Source organism: Pygoscelis adeliae, unplaced genomic scaffold (assembly GCF_000699105.1).
Source record: "Pygoscelis adeliae isolate BGI_AS28 unplaced genomic scaffold, ASM69910v1 Scaffold83, whole genome shotgun sequence".
Taxonomy (NCBI): domain Eukaryota; kingdom Metazoa; phylum Chordata; class Aves; order Sphenisciformes; family Spheniscidae; genus Pygoscelis; species Pygoscelis adeliae.
Genome location: NW_008824467.1, coordinates 2,455,194 through 2,476,531, shown reverse-complemented (window position 1 = coordinate 2,476,531; position 21,338 = coordinate 2,455,194). Strand labels below are relative to the sequence as shown.

The window sequence follows — 21,338 nt, the reverse complement described above, 5'->3', positions numbered from 1 at the left end:
GTGTTGGGAAGGAATGGAGGAGGTGATGAACTAGCTTGATTTCTCTGCTGCATTAAGAAAGCCTGGAAATTAGCAGTGGTTCTGTTTTCACCTATTTTTTTTCTTTCTTTTTTTCCCCCCGTAACAGATCTTCACTAACCTGTGATGCTTTCCATCACCTAGACAAAGAGCTTTAAACTTAAATTACTGTTTAAATGAATGACTAATTGAACATTTCTGGAAAAAGGAGTGCTTTGTAAAAGAATCAGAATTAAACTCAATGAGGTCAAAATATCTCCCATCTAACATATAGCTCTGCCAGCAGGGAATATCCACAACCTATTTTGCATTTCTCCTTCACTGAGAAGGTTTATACTGACATGATTTATCTACTGTTTGCTGTGAACAAAGAGCCTGCAAAGGTTTGGTTATCATAGCCCAGCTGATTCATGGCAACTCATTAAAGCCACATCAACTCAACCATGTACACCTGGTTCATAAGAGCCAGTCCCAATGGTTTAAAACCATTTTAAGGGACTTCTGTGGATATACAGGGCTTTGGCTCTAGGTTTGGCTCTAAAATTACTATTTGCTTCATTTATTTCAGATGAAAACAGTATCAAATAGACTACAAGTAGTTGTCTAATTGTGAAATCAAAGGTTGTGTGTGACAGTGTCTCATGAGGATTGGCTGAGGGAACTGGGGTTGTTTAGCCTGGAGAAAAGGAGGCTGAGGGAAGACCTCATCGCTCTCTACAACCACCTGAAAGGAGGTTGTAATGAGGTGGGGGTCGGTCTCTTCTCCCAAGTAACAAGTGATAGGACAAGAGGAAATGGCCTCAAGTTGTGCCAGGGGAGGTTTAGATTGGACATGAGGAAAAATTTCTTCACCGAAAGGGTTGTCAAGCACTGGAAGAGGCTGCCCAGGGAAGTGGTTGAGTCACCATCCCTGGAGGTATTTAAAAGACATGTAGATACGGCGCCTAGGGACATGGTTTAGTGGTGGAGTTGGCAGTGTTAGGTTTATGGTTGGACTCAATGATCTTAGAAGTCTTTTCCAACCTAAATGATGGTATGATTCTGTCAAAAACAGTGCCCTTTTTGGGTCTTGCAGCACAAACATTTTATGTTATAGCAGTAAAATATATCAAAATTAATTTTTTTCCATACTGGCCTTGATGAAGCAGCCCATCTAGCCCACTCCTTGCCTCTAACACTGGCCAGCACCGTATGTTTCAAACAAATGTGCAAGAAACACTGCACAAGCCAGTTACAGGACAATGTCAGAATTTATGTCCCTAAACAAATGTATACACTGATAAGGTCAGGCAAACTGTTGAGATTATCAAAAAGGCCCCTCAGACCCAACAAACCTCAGTGTACTACAGCTAAATCCCTCTCACAGTCTGAATCCTGTAATATTAAACTCCTAAAACTTTTCTCAGAAAGTCTGCGTACATCCCAAAGTACAATCTCCCAAATTCCTTTTGTAAAGTAGGTAGAGCTTCCATAAACCACAAACATTTTTATGCAAGCCTGTGGCTTCCCATTGTGAGATATAGCCCATTTCTCTCTTGCTACAAGTTTCTATGTAACACATACTAGCTGTCAGACTCCAAGTGCCTGAGATAATACGATGAGACAGTTGAGGTCTATAAAGAATCACCTATCTCAGGCTTCCTTAAATCCATTGATTTAGTGGGTCTGATATCACAGACAGTAGAAAGATGAAAAAATAAACATAACATCTCAAAATATAAACATGTGTATAGGCTTTTTTTGAACAGATGACATTTTGATACTGGCTGACATTTATACTGGTCAGCAGATGACTCACATGACAGTAGAAAATAGCTGGGTTTTAGGTGTTCTGTTAATGTAGCTAGCCAAAAAAACTACCTTGTCCACAAACTGCTTCTCTGTAACATGAATGTAACAAAGCCTGATTTTTGAGCAATGGATATCTTTATGCTTCTCTCCTATAAAAATACCCACTGTCTTTCAATTCTGAACTGAGTATGGTGGTTAACAATACCAAACCACTGCTTCCTGTATCCAGCAAGTCAATGGTCTACACACACAGAAAGGACAGAATATAAATGCACCCAATCCGAAAGCTTACCTGTTTTTTTTACAACGCTATCACTTGGTTTAATAAAGGATATTATCTCTATAAATGTTGCCTGAGCTCAACACAACAGTGTGATTTAATCATGTTTAGCTGAATTTCTATGAATTACTGTAACATTCTTTGATAAAACAGATTTTTAAAAAACCTCTAATTTCTGCATTTGTTTACTTACATATTTGACACGGCTTTCAACATTACAAGTTTCATTGTTTCATCATGCCTTTGTATTTGTGAAAGTAGGAAAATGTGTTTGTTAAACCACAAAAATTGCTAAGAGGAATCAGAGGCAGGCAGACGACTACTCATTCTTCTAATTCTATTTCTGTAGACACATACAAACCCTTACTTATACACACATGTACGAACACAGATATATAACCAAAGACATTTAAAACAGACGGTTCTTTTAAAATAGTTTTCGTGAAACTAACACCACATAGTAAGGCAGGGAGGAATCCACGTCAGCTCTGTGCAACAGTTATGTTTTCAGAACAACATCTATGCATATTAGTTGCAAACGTGGCAGGCTGGGAAACCCATACACAACAAGTACCAGCATGCCTCTTTGTCATCTAAGCGTTCTCCTTTCTACTGAAAATTTCTGTGAAATAGTGTCAGAACTGATACTAGGATGAATTTGGAATACCCTGGAGATGATCCCATCAGATTTCTAAGATCCAGCAGATTCCTATTTCTTACATTTGAGAACTAGTCTCAAGTTATAAAAATCAACAAGCTAACCCTGTTAAGAGGACACTTTAAAAAATACAACTCATTTCCCCATTATTTGTTACTGAACAACAACAAGTGGTACCCAAGCTGCACAAAGAGGAAGAATGTCAGTCAGTGCAGCAATGTGAGAACTCAATGCTGCATGCAGACAGCTTGTTCTGCACACAAAGGCAGCAAGGTGATGGATGGCTGTCTCCTACACAGTTTTCAAGCAAACAGGACATCATCAGAACTAGTGCTTCCCACATGTAAAGGCAGACTCTGCTACTAGATGCAGAACCAAAAACAGGACATGACCCAGGGCAACTGAGTGTGAGAAACTAAACAAAAAAGCAAGCTCTAAGCAATTTAGAAAGTTGGTTGGTGGTTTCACTTTTTTCTGGGTCATTTTTATTTCCTCCAGGCAGTAAGAAACAATTACTGCTCTCTTCAAAACTGTTTTCCCAGAAGATAATTACACGATTTAGCAAGTACCTGATTCTAGATAAACCTTATTTCTCAGAATAGCAATACAGACTTTTAGCAGCTCTTTCCCAGAGTATCAGAAGAACCAACCAAACAAAAAAATACAGTCCAATAACACTACCAAGCTGCTTTTTGTGAAGGACTTTTACTGTTACTGGATCGTAGTTTCTGGTGTCAAATATTCGCATCAGCTGCCAACTTTCAGGTTGACTTGCCCATAACCATTTCTCATTCCACTACTACAGGGTAGCCTCAACTAGTTCCCTCAATATTCTTTTCTACAGCCATTAACACCACTTTGGACACATTATCAAGTAGTTATGCAGATGAAAATGCCTACTGCTTACATATGTAGAAATTAAACACTACACAACACAGTAGCACAACTGAGAAATGCCCACGTGATAACCACCAGTCTCAGTCAATTATATGAGTAACCAGCTATGGTTAGTTACAAAGCCCTGTAATAAAATGTGACAGACTTCAGATGCCAGCTCCCCTCTACACGTCTTAAGATTGAAACACTCTGGGAAAAACGGTCTGATTTATTAAATCTGCTGTTCAAGTCAACTGAATAGATTGGCATGGAATAAATGAAAAGAGCTGTAGTAACAACGCTCTCTTTGATCTGCCACAGTCTTGTCTGAAATCCAGTGCTGCTTTTTTCCCCCCACTTTGGAGTGATTAGCTTAAAAATACGACAAATAAAACCTAACATCATCCTTCTTCTGACCTTGAAAAACAAATGTAACAGAATGTGACAACTTGTTTAACATTCCTAAAAGAAAACTGGTTATTTCAGATAGCGAAAACCTTCAAAACATGAATTCTCAAGTATACGCCTTCTCCTCTATAAAACATATATTACACTTAATAATGAGTTCTACATAAACTATCTGATTTCATCTTTCTCTACTCATTCTACTGTTCTTATTATAATAACTGTGATCACCACATCCTTTCTGTATTTGCATTCCCACAGCTAGTTGCTGCAGCATATGAAGGCTGCTCAGCAGCACATTTGGTTCACAGTTCCCATATGCCACAGAGTATGCAGACATCCTACAAGCCTATTCTAATCACCTCACAACTCATCTTACAGAGTGGCTAAATCAGATACAAAATAATTCAAATATCTCAAAACACAAGCCAGTCAGCAATTTTCATACCTTAGCTGCTTAGAATTGTTTCACATTAAAAAGCTATCGGCTATATAGACAGCTAGATAGATGTCAGTTTGCATGTGTGTTTTTATTAGGTTTTGGAAAGCAGTGAAGGGAGTGAATATCAAAGAAACATATGGGCATCACAAAAGAAATTTGTATTTCAGTTGGTCATTATGAACATCAAGATGGTTTTAGATGTCACCAATTACAAAGATTTCAGAGTATTCTGGATTTACACCAATTTAGGAAAGGTCATGTTCTGGCCTAATTAAAGTCAAAATCGTAACTGGAGAAAATGAGTATCTGATGATCTTCCTTCTGTTAAAGACAAATAGAAGACCCATCTGCACCCTGTTTTCTAAAATTTGGCAGAAATGGCTTCACGCAAGCTGCTATATAGCTGCTTTCATGAACATGTGAGAAAATTTGAAAACAGCTAAATGCATACATGTATGTGTGCCCCAAATGTCAAAACTTAATTAAAATGCAAAAATCATCATTAGGAACTCATTTTTCATAATACAGTGTTGATTGTGAACACTGGGAAAAACAGTAAAATTTATGTTATTTTCTTCAGTCAGCAGTGTCTGAAACAGTAAAACACAAAGAGCAAAGTACAAACCATACAATATGAAATCATATCAGTTATCTTCAGCCTCTTAATCTACATTCTAGCTATTTTTCTAGAGTATTTTAGAATCCCATTTTATCTTATTGTAGTCGCTCATAGCTGTAGTGTCGTCAAACAGTATTTGTAAAACTGTGAAAACAGGCACATTCAAAACCGTTTCACTCAAACGTGCTGTCATTGATCTCTGAGTTGTTTCAGAAAATTGTTTTAGACAACCTGGGAAAAGGTTAAAGGAGTTAATTTCTATTAACTAACAAGAGTTTTTAAACCAGTAGAGTGCTGAGAAACTGGTAAATGGAATGTCATTCTGACCAGAATGCACTTTTTTTTTAATACTTCATTTCTGGTGCCAAACCTTTAACAAGGCAGGCTTCTTAAATTCAGTGGGGGTCAGAAGTTTAGTTTATTCAGCAAGAATAACACTATTAACAGCTACTGCTCTTTCATGTCAACACAGTTAACGCCCACACATTCCAACTCTGGTTAATACAGGCCAGTCAGGGAAGATTGGAGCTGCTAAGGGCAGTCATCTCTGCAGGGATATTTTAAAACAGAATTTATACTGTGCTTTAAAAACAATCTAAAAGGATCAATCTACCTTATGAATCTGCTGTAGACATACACAGGGAGAAAGATGGATAGATGAAAGCATATAAAAGCAAGTAAATCTGACTCTCTCTATTGATTTTTGAGAGGACAGTGTAGAGCACTTTGGTGAGGTCTTATATATCACTGCAAAGGACTAAATGCCGTTGTGCGTATGTCTGAACGATGTCGGGATTTATCACGAAGCAATGCACTGCTGTATTCTTTCATTATATCCTTTTGTAAATAATCTTGTTTTCACTGTTGAAGGAGATAGATCACTAAAAATTAAATAATCCTCAAAACAAACATAAGAACAATCATAGGAAGACTCTCAAGCAGCTATAACTGGAGAAATCCACTATTATTAAACCAAAAATTGCAGCAGTTTAATGTACACATGCAGTATTTTTAGCATTAACAGGAGAAAGATGGTATTTTAATAATGAGCTTTTGAAAACCAAAATGGAAAAATCTGCATATCATAGCATAATCCTTTTCCTACTTACTTTGTTCTAAATCATAGCAAATCAACGTTTAGTATTCCCCAAAGCTCTCCAGCACTCCTACTTGGCCAAATGCCTTCAAAGGATATTAAAGAAATCACTCTGGTTTAGATAGCACTTCTTCACCAGATGGAACACTTCTCTTCAAGCAAGAATGCTTTCCTCTTAAAGCATGTTTCAAATAACCAAAATGCAAAAAATAATCACATAAAATTGAATTTCTGCGGGGTCTCTGGGGCTTCTATTGTTATGTATTGGTGGCGTTTTTTTATCATAGTTTCTGAATTCCAAAATATTCACCTAAGTTTTCATATAAACTATTCATATATCCACTCCCATCACATATATCCCCCTCATGTTGTACAGTTAAATAGTACATTTATGCTATTCTATTAGCTATTTCTTCATATGCTTTCCTCACTATAGCAATAGGAAACAATTCTATTGTTAACTGGGGTTACACGGTAGGTCATTTGGAAAATACAGTTGCTTAAATAATAAAAAACCTGCCATTTGTTTTTAAAAGAAAAACTCACTAGCTGAGCTATAAAGCTGTGACTGCCATTGTACATAATGGTGTCCCAACAGACTAGCAAGTCCTTAGTTGGCACCCAGGCAGATACAGTGAAGTCTCCTCCTCGTTAACATATCTCACAGACAAACCTAATGGAAAAAACAATTTACCTTCTTCAGTTTCATGCCACACAATTCCTTCCAAGTTCACGCTGGTCCCAGGCTCACAGGGTCCAAGGCATTCGGGTTCTGTTACTACTCCAACCTCGCAAGTATTTACACCCACTGAACGAGTCCGTACCAAAAGTTGCTCGACTGGTGCTGCAATATTGGATGAAGATGGGGAAAAGTAGGAAGGCAGAATCTGAGGTGTGATACTGCTGGAAATCGGAGGTGGAGGTGCAGGCACTGTAAACAGGGGATCAACCTGAAAACAACAGACAAACTTACTATAATGGTGCTGTGAGATTTAAAAAAAAGATAAATTTAAAAAAAAAAAAAAGCCCAGTTTGCTGAGACTGCATTTGTGTATGCAGGGATTTGGTGTATCACGGGTAATTTCAGTCTTATGAGTTTAATTTTTTTGACATCAGCCCAAATGCTGCACATGAAAAATTAAGTACAAAAATATCTATCATGCTAAACAAGGCAAATTGCTGAGTTTCTACAAGACTATTCCCTGTTGTCATAGACTGCTAGTATGAAATAATAAATTTTAAAAACAAGGATTAAAGCCACTTTTTTCTTGGTGCTGACAGAGACTGATTTGTGGATGGAAATTAATTTTGCAAACTGGGAACTTCATTTTCTATTTAAAGAAAAACATTTATAAAGACAGTACAAAGACATATAAATGCCATTTTTTTCATGTGCATCATAGAGAAATTAGCACTTAGAACAATTTTAATATCCGTATGGCACCAAATATAATCTCTTGTCATCCAACCATTTAAAATACATTAGGATCACCTACCTAACAGCTTACAGATAACATTCACATCTTTCTACTTGAAATAACAGATGAGGACTTTAACAAGGATCTATCCAAACCATCTAATTTCTCAGGGTTTAGAAAATGCATATTTGAAAGAAAACAACTCGCCAGACAGTCTGTACACAGACAATTCACACAGAGACAATATCTATAGAACTGGAGAAGTTATCTTTCCCATATGACTTCCAATATACACAGTAGCAGAGTTTCTGTATACAGATTTGGCCTGAGGGTTCTCAGTATTTTACTGTGGCCATAAGGTCCTTTGTCACATAAAAGATAGCTAAATAAGGATATGAATGTGCCCACTCAAATAGCTACGCCACCGACAATTCATGTTTATTTGGCCCACTGGATCACAGATATCACACCAAGAAATTATTCTTCAATCCAATGATTTTTTAAAAAATGGCTGCTTTCTAGCTGCTTTCAAATAGATGATCAGACATCTTAAATCTATGCTGTTTTTAATTTTGGACCCCGTAAGAAGACTCAACAGAAAACATAATGACTCACTGTACGTTGTCATCTAGGTTTCATTCAAATGTATCTTAATGTAGGTCAAAGTTAATTTTGCTTTCTTTAAAAGCCAAGCTGGCAAATGGGGATACAAAGAGAAGAAAGGACTAAAGAGTATTATCCTTGTATTATATATCCTTTGTATTACAGATCAGCTCACTTCATCACATGGCCACTTTTCATAAAGAGAAAATAAAATGGAAATCTGAAATTTAAAGACCTTTTTAAAAATTGTAACAATTGTTACAATTAGCCTTTGTAACAATTATTTTGCTTTGAGCACTATTCATACGTACAAATTGAGAGCCAACACTTTTAATTGTGCACACAAGCCTTAAGTGTGCTAGATATTTAACAAAAATGTTTTGTATGATCTTTGTATGACCAGCCTGGATTCTGATCTCAATTACACTAGAACTAGGGAGGAGAGAGGAGGGACCTCTAACCACATTCTTCTCCAAACTCTTCCTCATTTTGGGGGGGTTCTTTTTATTTAGGACTAAAATAATCTTCAGACTAGAGAGAACAAAGTAAAAAAAAAAAAAAAAAGAAAGCAAAACATGAATACTATAAGCATCCTTTAGGAGTAAAAACCTGCTAATACCAGCAAAACTCTACTGAGTAAAGCAGAGTTCCTGTGGCATAAAAACAATGCAGTCAAGCAATGATATCTTTATTCTTCTCTATGCCATTGCAGTTGCAGACTTAAAGCACAGGCAAGAATGCTTTGCAGAGCAGACTTGAATGCACACAGGCAAGTCAAGTATCAACTGACCCCCAACAGCAGCTGTAACTTGCAATGTCTAAAAGTAAGCATAACATAAAACCATAACCGTGTATGCCTAGTACTAGGGGACACTGATTCTATGCTATACAGATTCTGTCTGTCTGATGCCAAGTGGAGGCAGACAGTTTGATGGCACAGAGCCCCGCTCCTTGGCACTGGCTGTGTAATGGGGCTCTGTCAATGAAACGGGGTCAATGTGTACCTCAGGCATAATTTAGAGGAGTTTTTAATGTATCTTACTTCAAGCCAGAAGAGAACCAGGATCACTAACTGGCAGGTAAATGGCGGCCAGTGCTTAAGAAAAGCTAAGCCACATCCCTTTATAAAATGAAGAAATGCTGATGAATGGCCTGTTTGATAGTTTACATGGTGTTTTGTAAAGCTGTGCAAAACCTCCTACTACACATGCAACATCATTCTTCCATAAAACATACTCATCACAAAGCCAGAGAAAAAACAAAACATTTGCTATTATCATACTAAACTAACCAATGTTTTATATGAATGTAGACTAAATTGGCAGATGTGTCTTCCATTTTCCAAGTATTATAAACAGTGAGGGGGAGCTGAAGAAAGCACGGATCTGACAGTGTACCCTACTAAGTTCTTTGTTACAAATATTTGTACTCAGTCTTGGTTTATTTATACCTGCTAATAAATGTCCATGTTTTCCACTACACACACAGGACAAGGCCAAAGAGTTACTAGTGCAGTAAAAGGGGCTGTTGCTCTGTGAATTAAAACACTAAGCCTTTGGTCAAGAATTAAGTGGACATTTACTGTCCCAGAGGTTTATGTTCATTGCACAAATATGACCTTACTCATAAGAAAAAAATATGCTGAGCTTAAATATTGCTCCAGTTCTCAATGTTTTAAAATTATCCCATCTTGTTTGATAATCTTAACATCAGCACAGTAAAGTGGTGGTTCTTAGCAATCATTGCGGTGACACAATTGTTTTCACGAATTCTCCAAAGGGCACTGATGTAAGCTATTAGAGGCAGAGAGAGGCAGGAAGGCCGCCATCTCCAGTGGAAAAAAGGCACATAAGACTAACATCTGGTGGTGGCAGTCTGTCAAACTGAGGAAAGTTAATGTCAAGAACAGATGCTCTGCAGTTTCTCACTGTTATTTTTGCATGATTATTCCCAGGTGTTGGCGCATACTGAGCAGTAGCCTTGCTGTTTATCACACGAGAGATTCCAATACGAGAATGAAAATCTGAATCTGAGGAAGGTTACTAACATAGATGCTCTCCTTATACACATAATCAAAGGGCTCAAAAAAAGACAGAAATATTCAAGCAATATTTTCTTCATTCACCTAATTCCAAGAGCTTTTGAGAGCTGATTAGTGACAAAGGCTACAAAGCTGGAGTGTTATTCATGGCAGCTTTCCACTGCCAAGTGTTTGATTGTATCAGAGAGCTATGGCTCTTAGTAGTAGAAAGCTCACAGAAAATGAAGAATGCCTGCCAAGCAATGTAGTCAGTGCTCCATGGAGTGCTCCTCTATCTGAACATGACCAAAAAAAAAAAAATTTTGGTGGCTGCATAACGTTAGTCAGATGAGGAAGGGGGTATGGAAGAAAGAGGAAATGTCATCCTAACTAGAAATAGGCAAGACTTTCTAATAAGCAGGGTTCTCCTTCAGTTACTCAGGCACTTTACATGCTGGAATTAAGTTCTGCTCATCAAAACTCATCTTCCTGATGCAGTGTAAACTTTGAAAATTATGTCTGAAAATTAACATTTTGTGTCCTTTGTACACAATTTCCTGACAACCAGGAGAGATTCCAGTGGGTAATGCTGAACTCACAGAAGAAGGTACACAGATTTGAGCGGACTTCCCAGATCAGAGAGCGTCCAACATCATGCTATTGCAATCAGCCATATCATAGTCCCATTTCTGCAGAAATGGGAGAATTTTAAGTCTTTATGGGACAGGGTCTCTCATGTACTCCTGTGGAAAACTCACCTGAATAAAAGAAGAGCGAGATACCAGGAACACCTATGGCCCTATTTGACATGGTACTAATCTGACAGAAGCGGATTTACAGTAGTATTCAAAATAAAATCACTTTTCACAGAGATTGAAACGGATAACTTTTGATCATATTATCAAGTGGAAGTATTCTGTATCTATGTATTTCATTCATTTCAACTTTGAAAACTTTCAGAGGGTGTGTATCTTAAGTGTGAAATGTTTCTGTCATAAATCACAAAATGCAAACTAGAAAATAGCTGCCATGCAGCCAGGCCACGTGATGTGACCCATTGAAGTGTGCTATCACATGTATAAGTATGAATGTATGTGTAGTTCTACCTCATTAATGAAGGTATATCTTTGAAGATATATCTCAATGATGACATAGTCTCCCAATCTAAGACCAAACGGGGTCATACACTACTGCAGTGTCACCCACCAGGTGATTTTGAAATGTACACACCAAAAGCCATTTAATCCATCTACCAATACGTAGCCTGGAGAAAGGCAGAGGAGCAGGTTTAAGGCTCAGGATAAGTCCTTCCAAGAAAGCACTGCTTTTTAATTTGAGAAAAAATCTACTGTAAGCATTCCCAGTGGCAATGTCTGCACTAGTAGAAAGAATGTGGAAAGAAGATCCAAATCCTATTATGGGATATACCTAAAAACCAAAGCCTGACCCTTTGCAAAACTAAATCCTTCCTTAAAAAAGACACCAACATAAAGACTGAAAGGAATAAGAATCCTCCAAGCTTGAAAATGACACTCACAAGTTCTTTAGCGTTATGAATTAGTACTTCACAGAATCACTATGGCTGAAATGCAAAACAGGAAATAAAGGACTTCAGCCCTATATGGAAGATTTGCTTTCTCCAAACTGCTTTCTCTAGATTTTAAGGTGAAAGGGAGATTACCTTGTTTTTATATAAAGTATGTTTGCCCCACCTTAATTTTCTAAAGCAACAGTGACCCCAGAAGACCTCATTCTAAACTCATTCACAGTGTTATAAATCAGAAGCAAGTCTAATGAAATCAATGAAACTACTCTGGAAGAAAGCAAATGTGGGAGAATGTGACATGGAAAAAATGTCTGTGTGCTAAGGAGTGTGTCTGCCTTTCTAGACATCTGATTGTTCTTTAAATCTCTTCTTGCTACTAACCTTGCCCCACAAAGAATTTACACATGTAAAAACTAAAGCTATTCCTTCATATTCTACCAGGTAACAGAAATTACCCCTATGAAGAATCTCCATTTCATCTGAAAAAATCTCAATTTAATCTCAATTCAGTATTTCTTGCATCTAAATTCAAAGAAGAGGCCACTCAGAGGCATTTTGACACCATACTTAACAGAATTGATGTTTTGTTTTCTTGAATAAACTAGTACTAATTTTGAAATGAGAAGGATTTAATTATACCTTGAAATACAGGTCATTACCTAAAGACATTTTATTTATTAAAACCCATGCTTATTATCTAAAAAGGCATTTTTGGCAAACAAACATTCTACATCAAATTGTTGGAAGAAAAGGTCAGTGCCATGAAGGACATGCTTAGAAAATAGGAAAGAAATACTACAAGACATGGATGTAGAGAAGAATTTTGGTCTATTACAAGCCTTACATTCAAAATACAGGAAAGTTAGAGGTACTAACGAAGTTACTTATTTTGGTCAACTTAGTTGAGAATCACAAGAGCTTGAATATAAAAGAAGGATGAAGGCTATTCAGACTGCCTAAATTTCATCCGAATTTTAGACTTTAAAACCTGTGTTCCAGAATAATAAAAAAATATGCTTATGCTTTACAAATATTGTAGTATGGACGAGAAACCTGGTATGTAATTGTGTTGAACTGAGTAACACAAGTACCATCTACTTGGAGATTCCAAGTATTTCCTACTCTTAAAATTAAGTTCTCCACTTCAAAAAAGAAGAAAGAAGAAAAAAAAAAAAAGGGGGGGGGGGGGGAGGGCAAGCAAAAAGACACACTAACCGAAACTGACACTTTTTTTTTCAGTAAATCGGCGAATCACTTATATCTGGAATAACTTCAATATTCTGAATATTTGTTATTAAGCAAAAAAATCCACTTAAAACTCTTACTATGCTACTCATCTTTTACTACAAGGAACAAGGAAAAAATTCCCCCTTGTATTCAAGATCTTCTATGCCTGCTGAACCAGCACTCACAGTTCTGCAAACTCACAATCTTTTGACAGTTACATATTCTTTCTACATACAGACCTCCAGACCTCCTCAGACATTATGTGACTGTATCTACAGCACCTCCACAGACAAAATAATGTTAATTTTTTTTAGGACAGCATTTATATACAATGAAGACCATGATGAAAACTCAAAGCTTTGAGTAGGGTCTAATGCAGAAACAATGGTGCTAAACAACAGGCATGGAAAATTCCTTGTCCTCTCTTGTATCTTCTGTTCTAGCTCAGATGCTTGGGATTTCCCAAAGCCATTCACCCGTTTTACTGTGGGAAAGATTAGCATTTGACAGCTGCCAGCGATATCCTTCTGCCAAAGGCTGCATCTGTGAAAAACTGTATGTCAGCTCTAACGTTTGGCAGAGTCCTGGGAGGATGCCCAGATTACCACCTGCAAATTTCTAGTTAAAGACATTTCTCCTCTTTCAGCCCACGAAAATCATATTCATTGAGATAATTTTGTCCACAGGTCTCTAAAACACCTTTCTCCATTGAAACTTGATTCCTCCTGGTCAGCTCTTCAGTCTGCACTTCCAAACTTTTCTTCAGTCAGCCTGGGTGCTTTGCTAAGCTTTAATACAGAATAAACAAGCACTGAAATTTGCTCAAGATACCTATCCTGTCTAGAGAGATACACTGTATTCCACAGTCAAGAAAGGAAATTTTCTGAACAGTCAAGGTATTTCTCTGAACTGTTTGGGTTTAGACAGAATGTACATAAGATGATCTCCAGTATCAGATGATGTCATGCAACTGAATATGGTAAAAATCGAGGCACAGCCATTTGCTGATAAGGGTTAGGTACTGCTTTATTGAGTTCTGTGACCCTTTAGAAGCTTTTCATTTTAAACAAAAAAGTTTTTCATTTTAAAGATGACAACCACCTCTTTTTCTTCCCAAGTTTCTGGTTTCCGCTACACTCAACCTTTCAGGGTTCTGAGCCTGAAAAAAGATAAAGGTATTTGCTTATGGAAATCTCACAGCATTATTAATAAATGGTACCCTGAAGTTGCCAATGTTTATTTGTAACAGGTATGAGACTTTGACCCGGGAATGAAGCTATGCGTGCTCTATGACATATCAAGACACCAATTGACCACGGAAAATTTTCCCACTCTTAATTGTATATAGGAAGATAATGGATAATTTAATTGCATCTTGACTGAATGCATTTAACTGTTACATTTCAAGTTTTCATTCTCAATGTCCAAGCAAATCATGCCACAACCCTATGACCCCGCAGCAGAAGTTCTCCATTACCAAAAGATAGTTTCAGTTAGTCAATGATGTGACTACAGTCTGGTGGAATAGCTGCCTTTTCAGCCATTCTGGAGTGCAAGGCACATAGAGAATCAATATAACTTTGTGAGTTTTTCCAGGAATGTGCAATGTATAATCCAGTGGGCAAACAAGACTCAGAAGAGAAATGCTTTCTTTGCACCTCTTCGACTTTCTGCATGTTAATGGCCTATCACAAAGGGTTTTGTTGCCTTTTACCCATTTGCCCGCTACTCTACGTTGGGAGTGCAAAGTTGCGTACATTATGATTCAGGCTGTTGCTTCCTCAACTCAATAAATTTTTCTTAAGAAAAATCAACTAAACTATTAATTTCTCTTCCGAAAGCTTGTCAAAGAACCTCTATAATCCTCAGAAACAGAACTGAGCTTCCTTGATGGTCCATGTATACCAAAAACTTTTAGTTGCCTAACTATATTCTTATGGATAACATTTTTTAGTATGTTCTGAAAACTCATCATTTGACTTCATGGCCCTATATTTATCAATGTCTATGGACCCCAACATTTTTAATTTAGCTAGCCCTTAGGCTTCTTAGGCAAGACAGGTAAATCTTTGGTTAATATATTCCTGTATTATTGCCCTAGGTCTCCCACTTGCGCTTTTCAATATGGGTGCAGGATCCTGTATCAGTTAGTTTTTCTCTATATTTCTTAGACCAACTTCATGGTATTAGCTACAAACACTACCAAGTGTATGATACCGTGTCCCAATTTTATTTAAAGAACAAGACAGTATTATTACTTTTAAGAATGGGACATACACATTCATGATTATTTAGCAAGTCACTAAAGGAAACACTTCTAAAATGACCTTTCAGTTTTCCTTTTCACTGTGATACTTCAACTGAAAAAAGAGCTGAAGCATTATTATTTAGCTATCCCTGCAACTACCTGCTGTTAAATATCTACAGTTAGTAACAAAAATAAAATCTTTATTCTCAAATGCAGTTTGAGGTATTTACAATATCTTAGGGAAAGCCGATTTATTATAAGGGGTTTTTTTTCTCTCAACTGGTGTACACCTTTACTCTGGTGTAAATCCAGAGTAGTCCCACTGAAGCATAACTATGGGCAGAATTTGGACTGTAGTGTTTGTTTTACCAGGCAGAAAAGTAATCAGCATTTCAAATAATTTTTCAAGAGCTCTACAAAAATTCTGAAAATAATACATGTACAGTGAAGATTTTTAAGAGGACAATAATCTTGTGAGGAGGAAACCGCTAATACCTATTCCCTCCAAATTGTTTTGTTTTTTTCTTTTTCTCTTTCTAAACTGAACATGGTACTGATGCAAAGTGTCCAATAATCCTTAACAATGAGACTGAAGGATTAAGCTTACAGTATGAAGGCAAATACAAGAATTGAAGTCAGCAGGGAAGACCTTTCTAAATTTACTGACCTACTTGCCTCAGCTCTGAGGCCATTCAGTTTTGGCAGAGAGGAGAAACCCATGTTTAGTGTTCTCTTAATTCTCTTTCATGAGAGCATCTACACTATCAGCACCAAATCATCTGATTACAGGCTACTGAACAGACAGCCAAATCTTGTCCTTTCTGTGGCTTAGAAGCAGGTCACCTTGAGATCTCTGTTCTCATGTCCCTACCTCAAAGACATTTTTCCCCGATTGATTTTGCTTTACCACTTTGGGATCCTCATTAGCATGCTCTCTAAGCACCCAAACACAGACAAAAGTTTACATTTGCAGAGTTTCAGTAAGGGCTTATCATTCCTGTCTTGCTGAGAAAGAATGGAGGCATGCAAAGGACCCCATTTCACCCAGAAAATCCCAGACACCATTGTTGAAACACCTTGTGTTTCAGTACATCAATCTAACCTTTAACTTCCTCCTTTCTTACACTGTCTCATAGACTATTTTTATAGTGTTGTGTTATCAACACCTGCTGCAAATGAAGCTCCCTTCCTGTTTAAATAAAGCAAAAGAAATCAGTAGTCCAAGTATTCTACTTTTCATGTGTTACATTCTGCAGTTATTTGCACCTTCTATTCTCTGCTCTGCCCTAATTGTACATATCCTTTCCATTCTATCCACTGCATGATGAGCTTATAAGAAAGACAAACAAACAAAAAGAAACATTTTTGTACACTCGGTAGAAATTAAGATATTTTGCTCAACTGAAATAAAAAATATACCTAATCTAAGCTGTCATGAAATCATGAAATTACTCTGGCAGTTCTATCAAACTATATAGACATGTACAGATCCTTTGAAGAAATGCAACTGCAGTTTATCAAGTGTGATTTATAAGCAACACTGATTTAGCTGGGAGATAACACTGCTGTCTAATCATTAGTAGTCAGACAACAGCCATGTGAACACATCAATTATGGGCCACTGCCAAAAGCCCTTGAGATCCCAGAGATTAACAGCCAATCCTCTGTTTTACAAGCTCACATCAAAAAGAATATTAATAAGAGGAGGGGCAATGTGAAAGCTTGTCAGAGTAATTCATGCACTAAAACAAGGCATTTTTCCCTTTGCTCTGCCTTGAACTGGTCCATGAAAAAAGCTGGCATCAGCTACAAAGCACGAAGCTGCCAATTTCTCAGAAAATGTTTTTCATTAACATATGGGAAGTTGTGAAAGGCTGCAAAAGCTCTGTTTGGTGGATAAAGGTGACAACTTCTATGTGTTCCTTTCCCAAATGTATCAATTATACAACCTCAATCATTACTCAGATACTTGGAAATGAACATCCATGCACAGAAGTGTTTGATGGCTCTTCTCTCCCTCAAAACCAGAGCTGTTTACTATTATAATCAAATTAGCCAGCATTCAAGGCATTCATTTACTCCGTCTTGCTAATGACTTAGAAAAACTAAAGTAGAAATACTACCAACTCATCTTCAGGTTCATTTCGGTCTTCAAAGGCACAATTCTGCCTTTCTTACTGACTTTTATGCAGAGTGGCTGACTAGAGGTTTACTCTTCTTACATATAAATGAATGGAAAACACCACAAGAATATACATCCAAAGGGAGCAGTTATTCCTCTGTACAAATGTAAACATGCCTATTGAGATGGACCTCAAACAACCTGTTGCTGGCATTTTAAATGCAGCAATATTAACTGAATAGTCTTTAAGCTTGGCCCAATCACTGTCCAGTCACTAATTACCCTGTTTGGACTCTACTCAAGGGTCTAAAAATAGAGAGATGCCTTACAGCATGGCTGCAAACAACCTGCGTTCAATTCTACCAATACCGTATTTAAGGGTATGCAAGCTGGAAGAGAGAATGTAGTTTGTGGGGACTTTCCAGAGCTACCTTTATATAAGCTATTTCAGGTACTGCCAGCAATTAACTTCTGAGCAAAGAGGGCACAAGAAACAGGAACCTTTTAGACTGTCTCTGCTGCCCCAGAGCCAGTAATGCGACAATTATACCTTTAGGCACTGCTCAAGAATACATACTCTTTGTCAGATGAGCCGTTTTAAAAGTTCCCACTTTGCTGTGGTCTTCCAGACACTCATTCCCTTCACTTGTTTTTACCTGGAATATTACACATACATATCCTACTGGAGGATGGCGTATTGTTAGTCAAATGGACACAGCTAAGAGGGTCATAATCACACATGGAACAACACACAGGCAGGAAGCGTTTCAAGCAGCAGATTCATATTGTAGAACTGCCCTTTTAGTAAACAGCTGGAGCAAAGAGATGTCAGTCCCAGATTGTTTGCTCAGGTAACCATGGCAATGTTAGCTTCCACAGCTTTACTGCTTCAGGGACACGTGTAATAGCAATTTTAACTAAGGGTACAGTCTTGTATTGGTCCTTGTGTTCCCACAGCTGAACAGGTGGACAACTCATACCTAGCCAAAAAAAAAATCAGACGACCTGTCTCACACTTCTGGTGGGATTCCTCTTGACATGCCAGTTAGTTATCCAGTGTCCATGGGAAAGTGTGACAGTGACAGCTCAGTTTGAAATCTGTTTCTGCAGAGGTGGAACCACAGGCTAAGTGTACGCTTAGCACCGAAGGGGACAGACAATTCTCACACAATCATTCTGCCAGCACAGCCACGGAGATGGCAACTGCTGGCAGAGACATGCAACATCTTAAACTCACACTGATGCTTGATAGCTTAATACTGTGTGTATAAGTCCTTTGCCCACTTTGTGCTTTATCTTCCCACAGCGAAAGCAATGCCTGGAACACACCAGGTCCTTAAAGATCTATCACTTGAAGCTTAACATCTGACAAAATTTTAGAACTATTTTTTATCTTATCCTAGACATGTTTTGGGAATATATCCACATTTTTAAAAGGAAAGATTCTCTCTGACATATATCCAAAAAAGGATATGTTTCTCTTACATGTCCAAAAAGAACACCATGCTATGAGAGCCACCCTAAAACATCTCAGGTTTTTAATTTCAGTGTATTCTCTCTTTCTGTCATTCTATGTTTTCCAGAGCAGTAACTTCATAAGTGCATCATAAAACAAGAAAGTGATTCAACCATTGTGAAGCTGATGCGGGGCGGGGGGGGGATTTGGATTGAAAAGAAGTTAAATTTATTAAGAGGCTATGGTTTTGTTCAGCTGGCTGGAACAGGAAATTTGTCTTCCAAATGTTCTCTAACATTGTTTTCAAATTTGAATGAACTAATACAAACTAATACCAAATGTTGGACTTAATGCGCCAAGTGACATGAGTTAAGTTTGACAGGAGTGGCCTCCCAGTATCTAGCAAATTAAAAAGAGAGACTGTTTCTCTATTTTTAGATTGTATTCAAAACACGGTCGAGATTTTCTAGATTTCCAAGTTAAAGACATCATTTTCAGAAAGCACTGAGCAGTCTGTGTACAAAAATCTGGGACTTTTGAGATGTCTCATACCAGGCAATTAGAGATCTCTTAAATCATAACTGAAAATTTTGATTTAAGAGCATAAACAACATAGCACCTGGATCAATGGGGTCCTATTAGAAAAGTGGAGACTTTAACTGACTATAATGACTCTTAGATTGGCTCTTACTATGCCTCCTAACTCACTACCAATAAATACAGGATAAAACAACAAGTGAAAAGAAACCCTCTCATAAAGCGGAGAGCAAGACTTAACTCAATTAACTAATTTTTGGTGGTGATCCTGTACAAATGCTCTGCAGGTTCTACATGGCACAGTTCTCAAGGAAGTACCAAAATTATATCGATATGAGTGCTGTGAAACAGGGAATGCATTAGAATATAATAATTGGATGACAGCCCTAATACAGAGCTCCTGATGATGCACAGCAGCAGAATCTTTATTCCAAGCAAGACCGGTTACTTTTTAAATTCACTGTTAGAAAGGTTTTTAGCACTAAGTCTGTCAAGCTCTAAACACTTATTTGCTTTAAGACAGTGTTAATGACTTAGCTAATCACACAATTTTATAGTTCTATAATGTACTGTGCTGTAAAAATTAAACCAGTGTTTATTACACCTCTGCTACCTTTCCTTTCCTTCTTATTGGACTAATTCTTAAATGGGTTAAAGCAAATACTATACTACAATAAAACATAAAAAGCGCGCTGGTTGACAACAGTTCTCAATATGTAAACAGTATTTTAGTTCAAAGCCTACTTGCAAACAAAGTCGTTCAAAACACTACTCTCAGATACTGAAATTAATGGCATACTTTTCAATTTTGAGGGAGCTACTCCATCTGAAAACTTAGAAAATTGTATCAATGCTAAATTACATTAAAGGGGGACTGAGATTAAAAATGAAGCTACCTTGCTTGTATTATTACTAGCATTTTAGGTAACTGAAAAAGGAAGAAGTTAAATTTTCTTGTCATTGTTTTTATTTGCTTCTGGAATTTCACTCCTTTTGGACGCTAAAACCAACCTAGTCAGTTTTCCTTTTTTTATCTGAAATACAAAAGGTGAAATACAACTCAGTTTGTATTTTTGCAAAATTACACGTTTTTGCAGTCTTTTTGATGTCAACAATGTTTATGTGACAGGCCCTGATACTGTACTGTTAAAACAGCACTGAAAGCAAAGCTTCCTTTATCACCGGAGAATCAATATGACTAATGGCCAAGCAGAAGAGACTGGCTCAACCATACCTCAAGATGCACAGCTTGTGTGTTGAGGATAGAGAAAGAAGAAAAGGCACACACACACAAAACATTGGAAAAAGCATGCACAGGCATCCGAGATACAGAGACAGAGTTGGTGGATCTTTGAATATAAGCAAAGAACTTCATACACATTCTTACACTGCAACCTAGCTTTTCTATAGAGAAAAAATGGCAAAAAGAATCAGATAAATACAAGCTGCTTTGATCTCGATAAGCACGATACAGAAAATTCTTCACTCTTACACAGCAAAGAAATAGGTATTTAAGCTACCCGATAGTGGGTCAGCTTAAGTATCTACTGAAGACTGACTGCTTCCTTTCAATATTGTTTATAATTAAAAGGGAATCACCATGTGTTTTATTAAAATTAGTGTCATGGCACTTGCATTCCGAGGAGTATTTGTTTACTGCTCCATAGAAAGAACACAGTATCTGTTGTTCTGCCCCCAAACAAGTGAGTATTATTTCACATTCCGAAATCATGTAGAGTCTGATGATAATGTAGGAATGGATACAGTCAGTGCTTATGGCATAGTACAGCTAATTTCCATGCCATAATGCAAACAATTTGCTTTGTGGTTCTAAAACCTAGGAATGTTGAGATCACACACACATTTCTTTTGGTCTGAATTCAGGCTCTAAAAGCCACTTTTGATGGGTCTTTTCAGTATGGAAATATATTGGCAATTTTCAATAACTATGATCTCACTACCTCAATTTCACTTAT

General features: G+C 37.3%; 1 protein-coding gene across 1 annotated transcript in view; it reads right to left on the bottom strand.

The window, feature by feature from the left end:
• ZNF608 (zinc finger protein 608) overlaps nt 1-21,338 on the bottom strand; it is an 82,790-nt gene that overhangs the window by 39,652 nt on the left and 21,800 nt on the right. Inside the window, exon 2 of the mRNA XM_009321100.1 lies at nt 6,880-7,135. Within this exon, the coding sequence (XP_009319375.1) occupies nt 6,880-7,135 (256 nt within the window). The remainder of the gene's footprint in view (nt 1-6,879; nt 7,136-21,338) is intronic.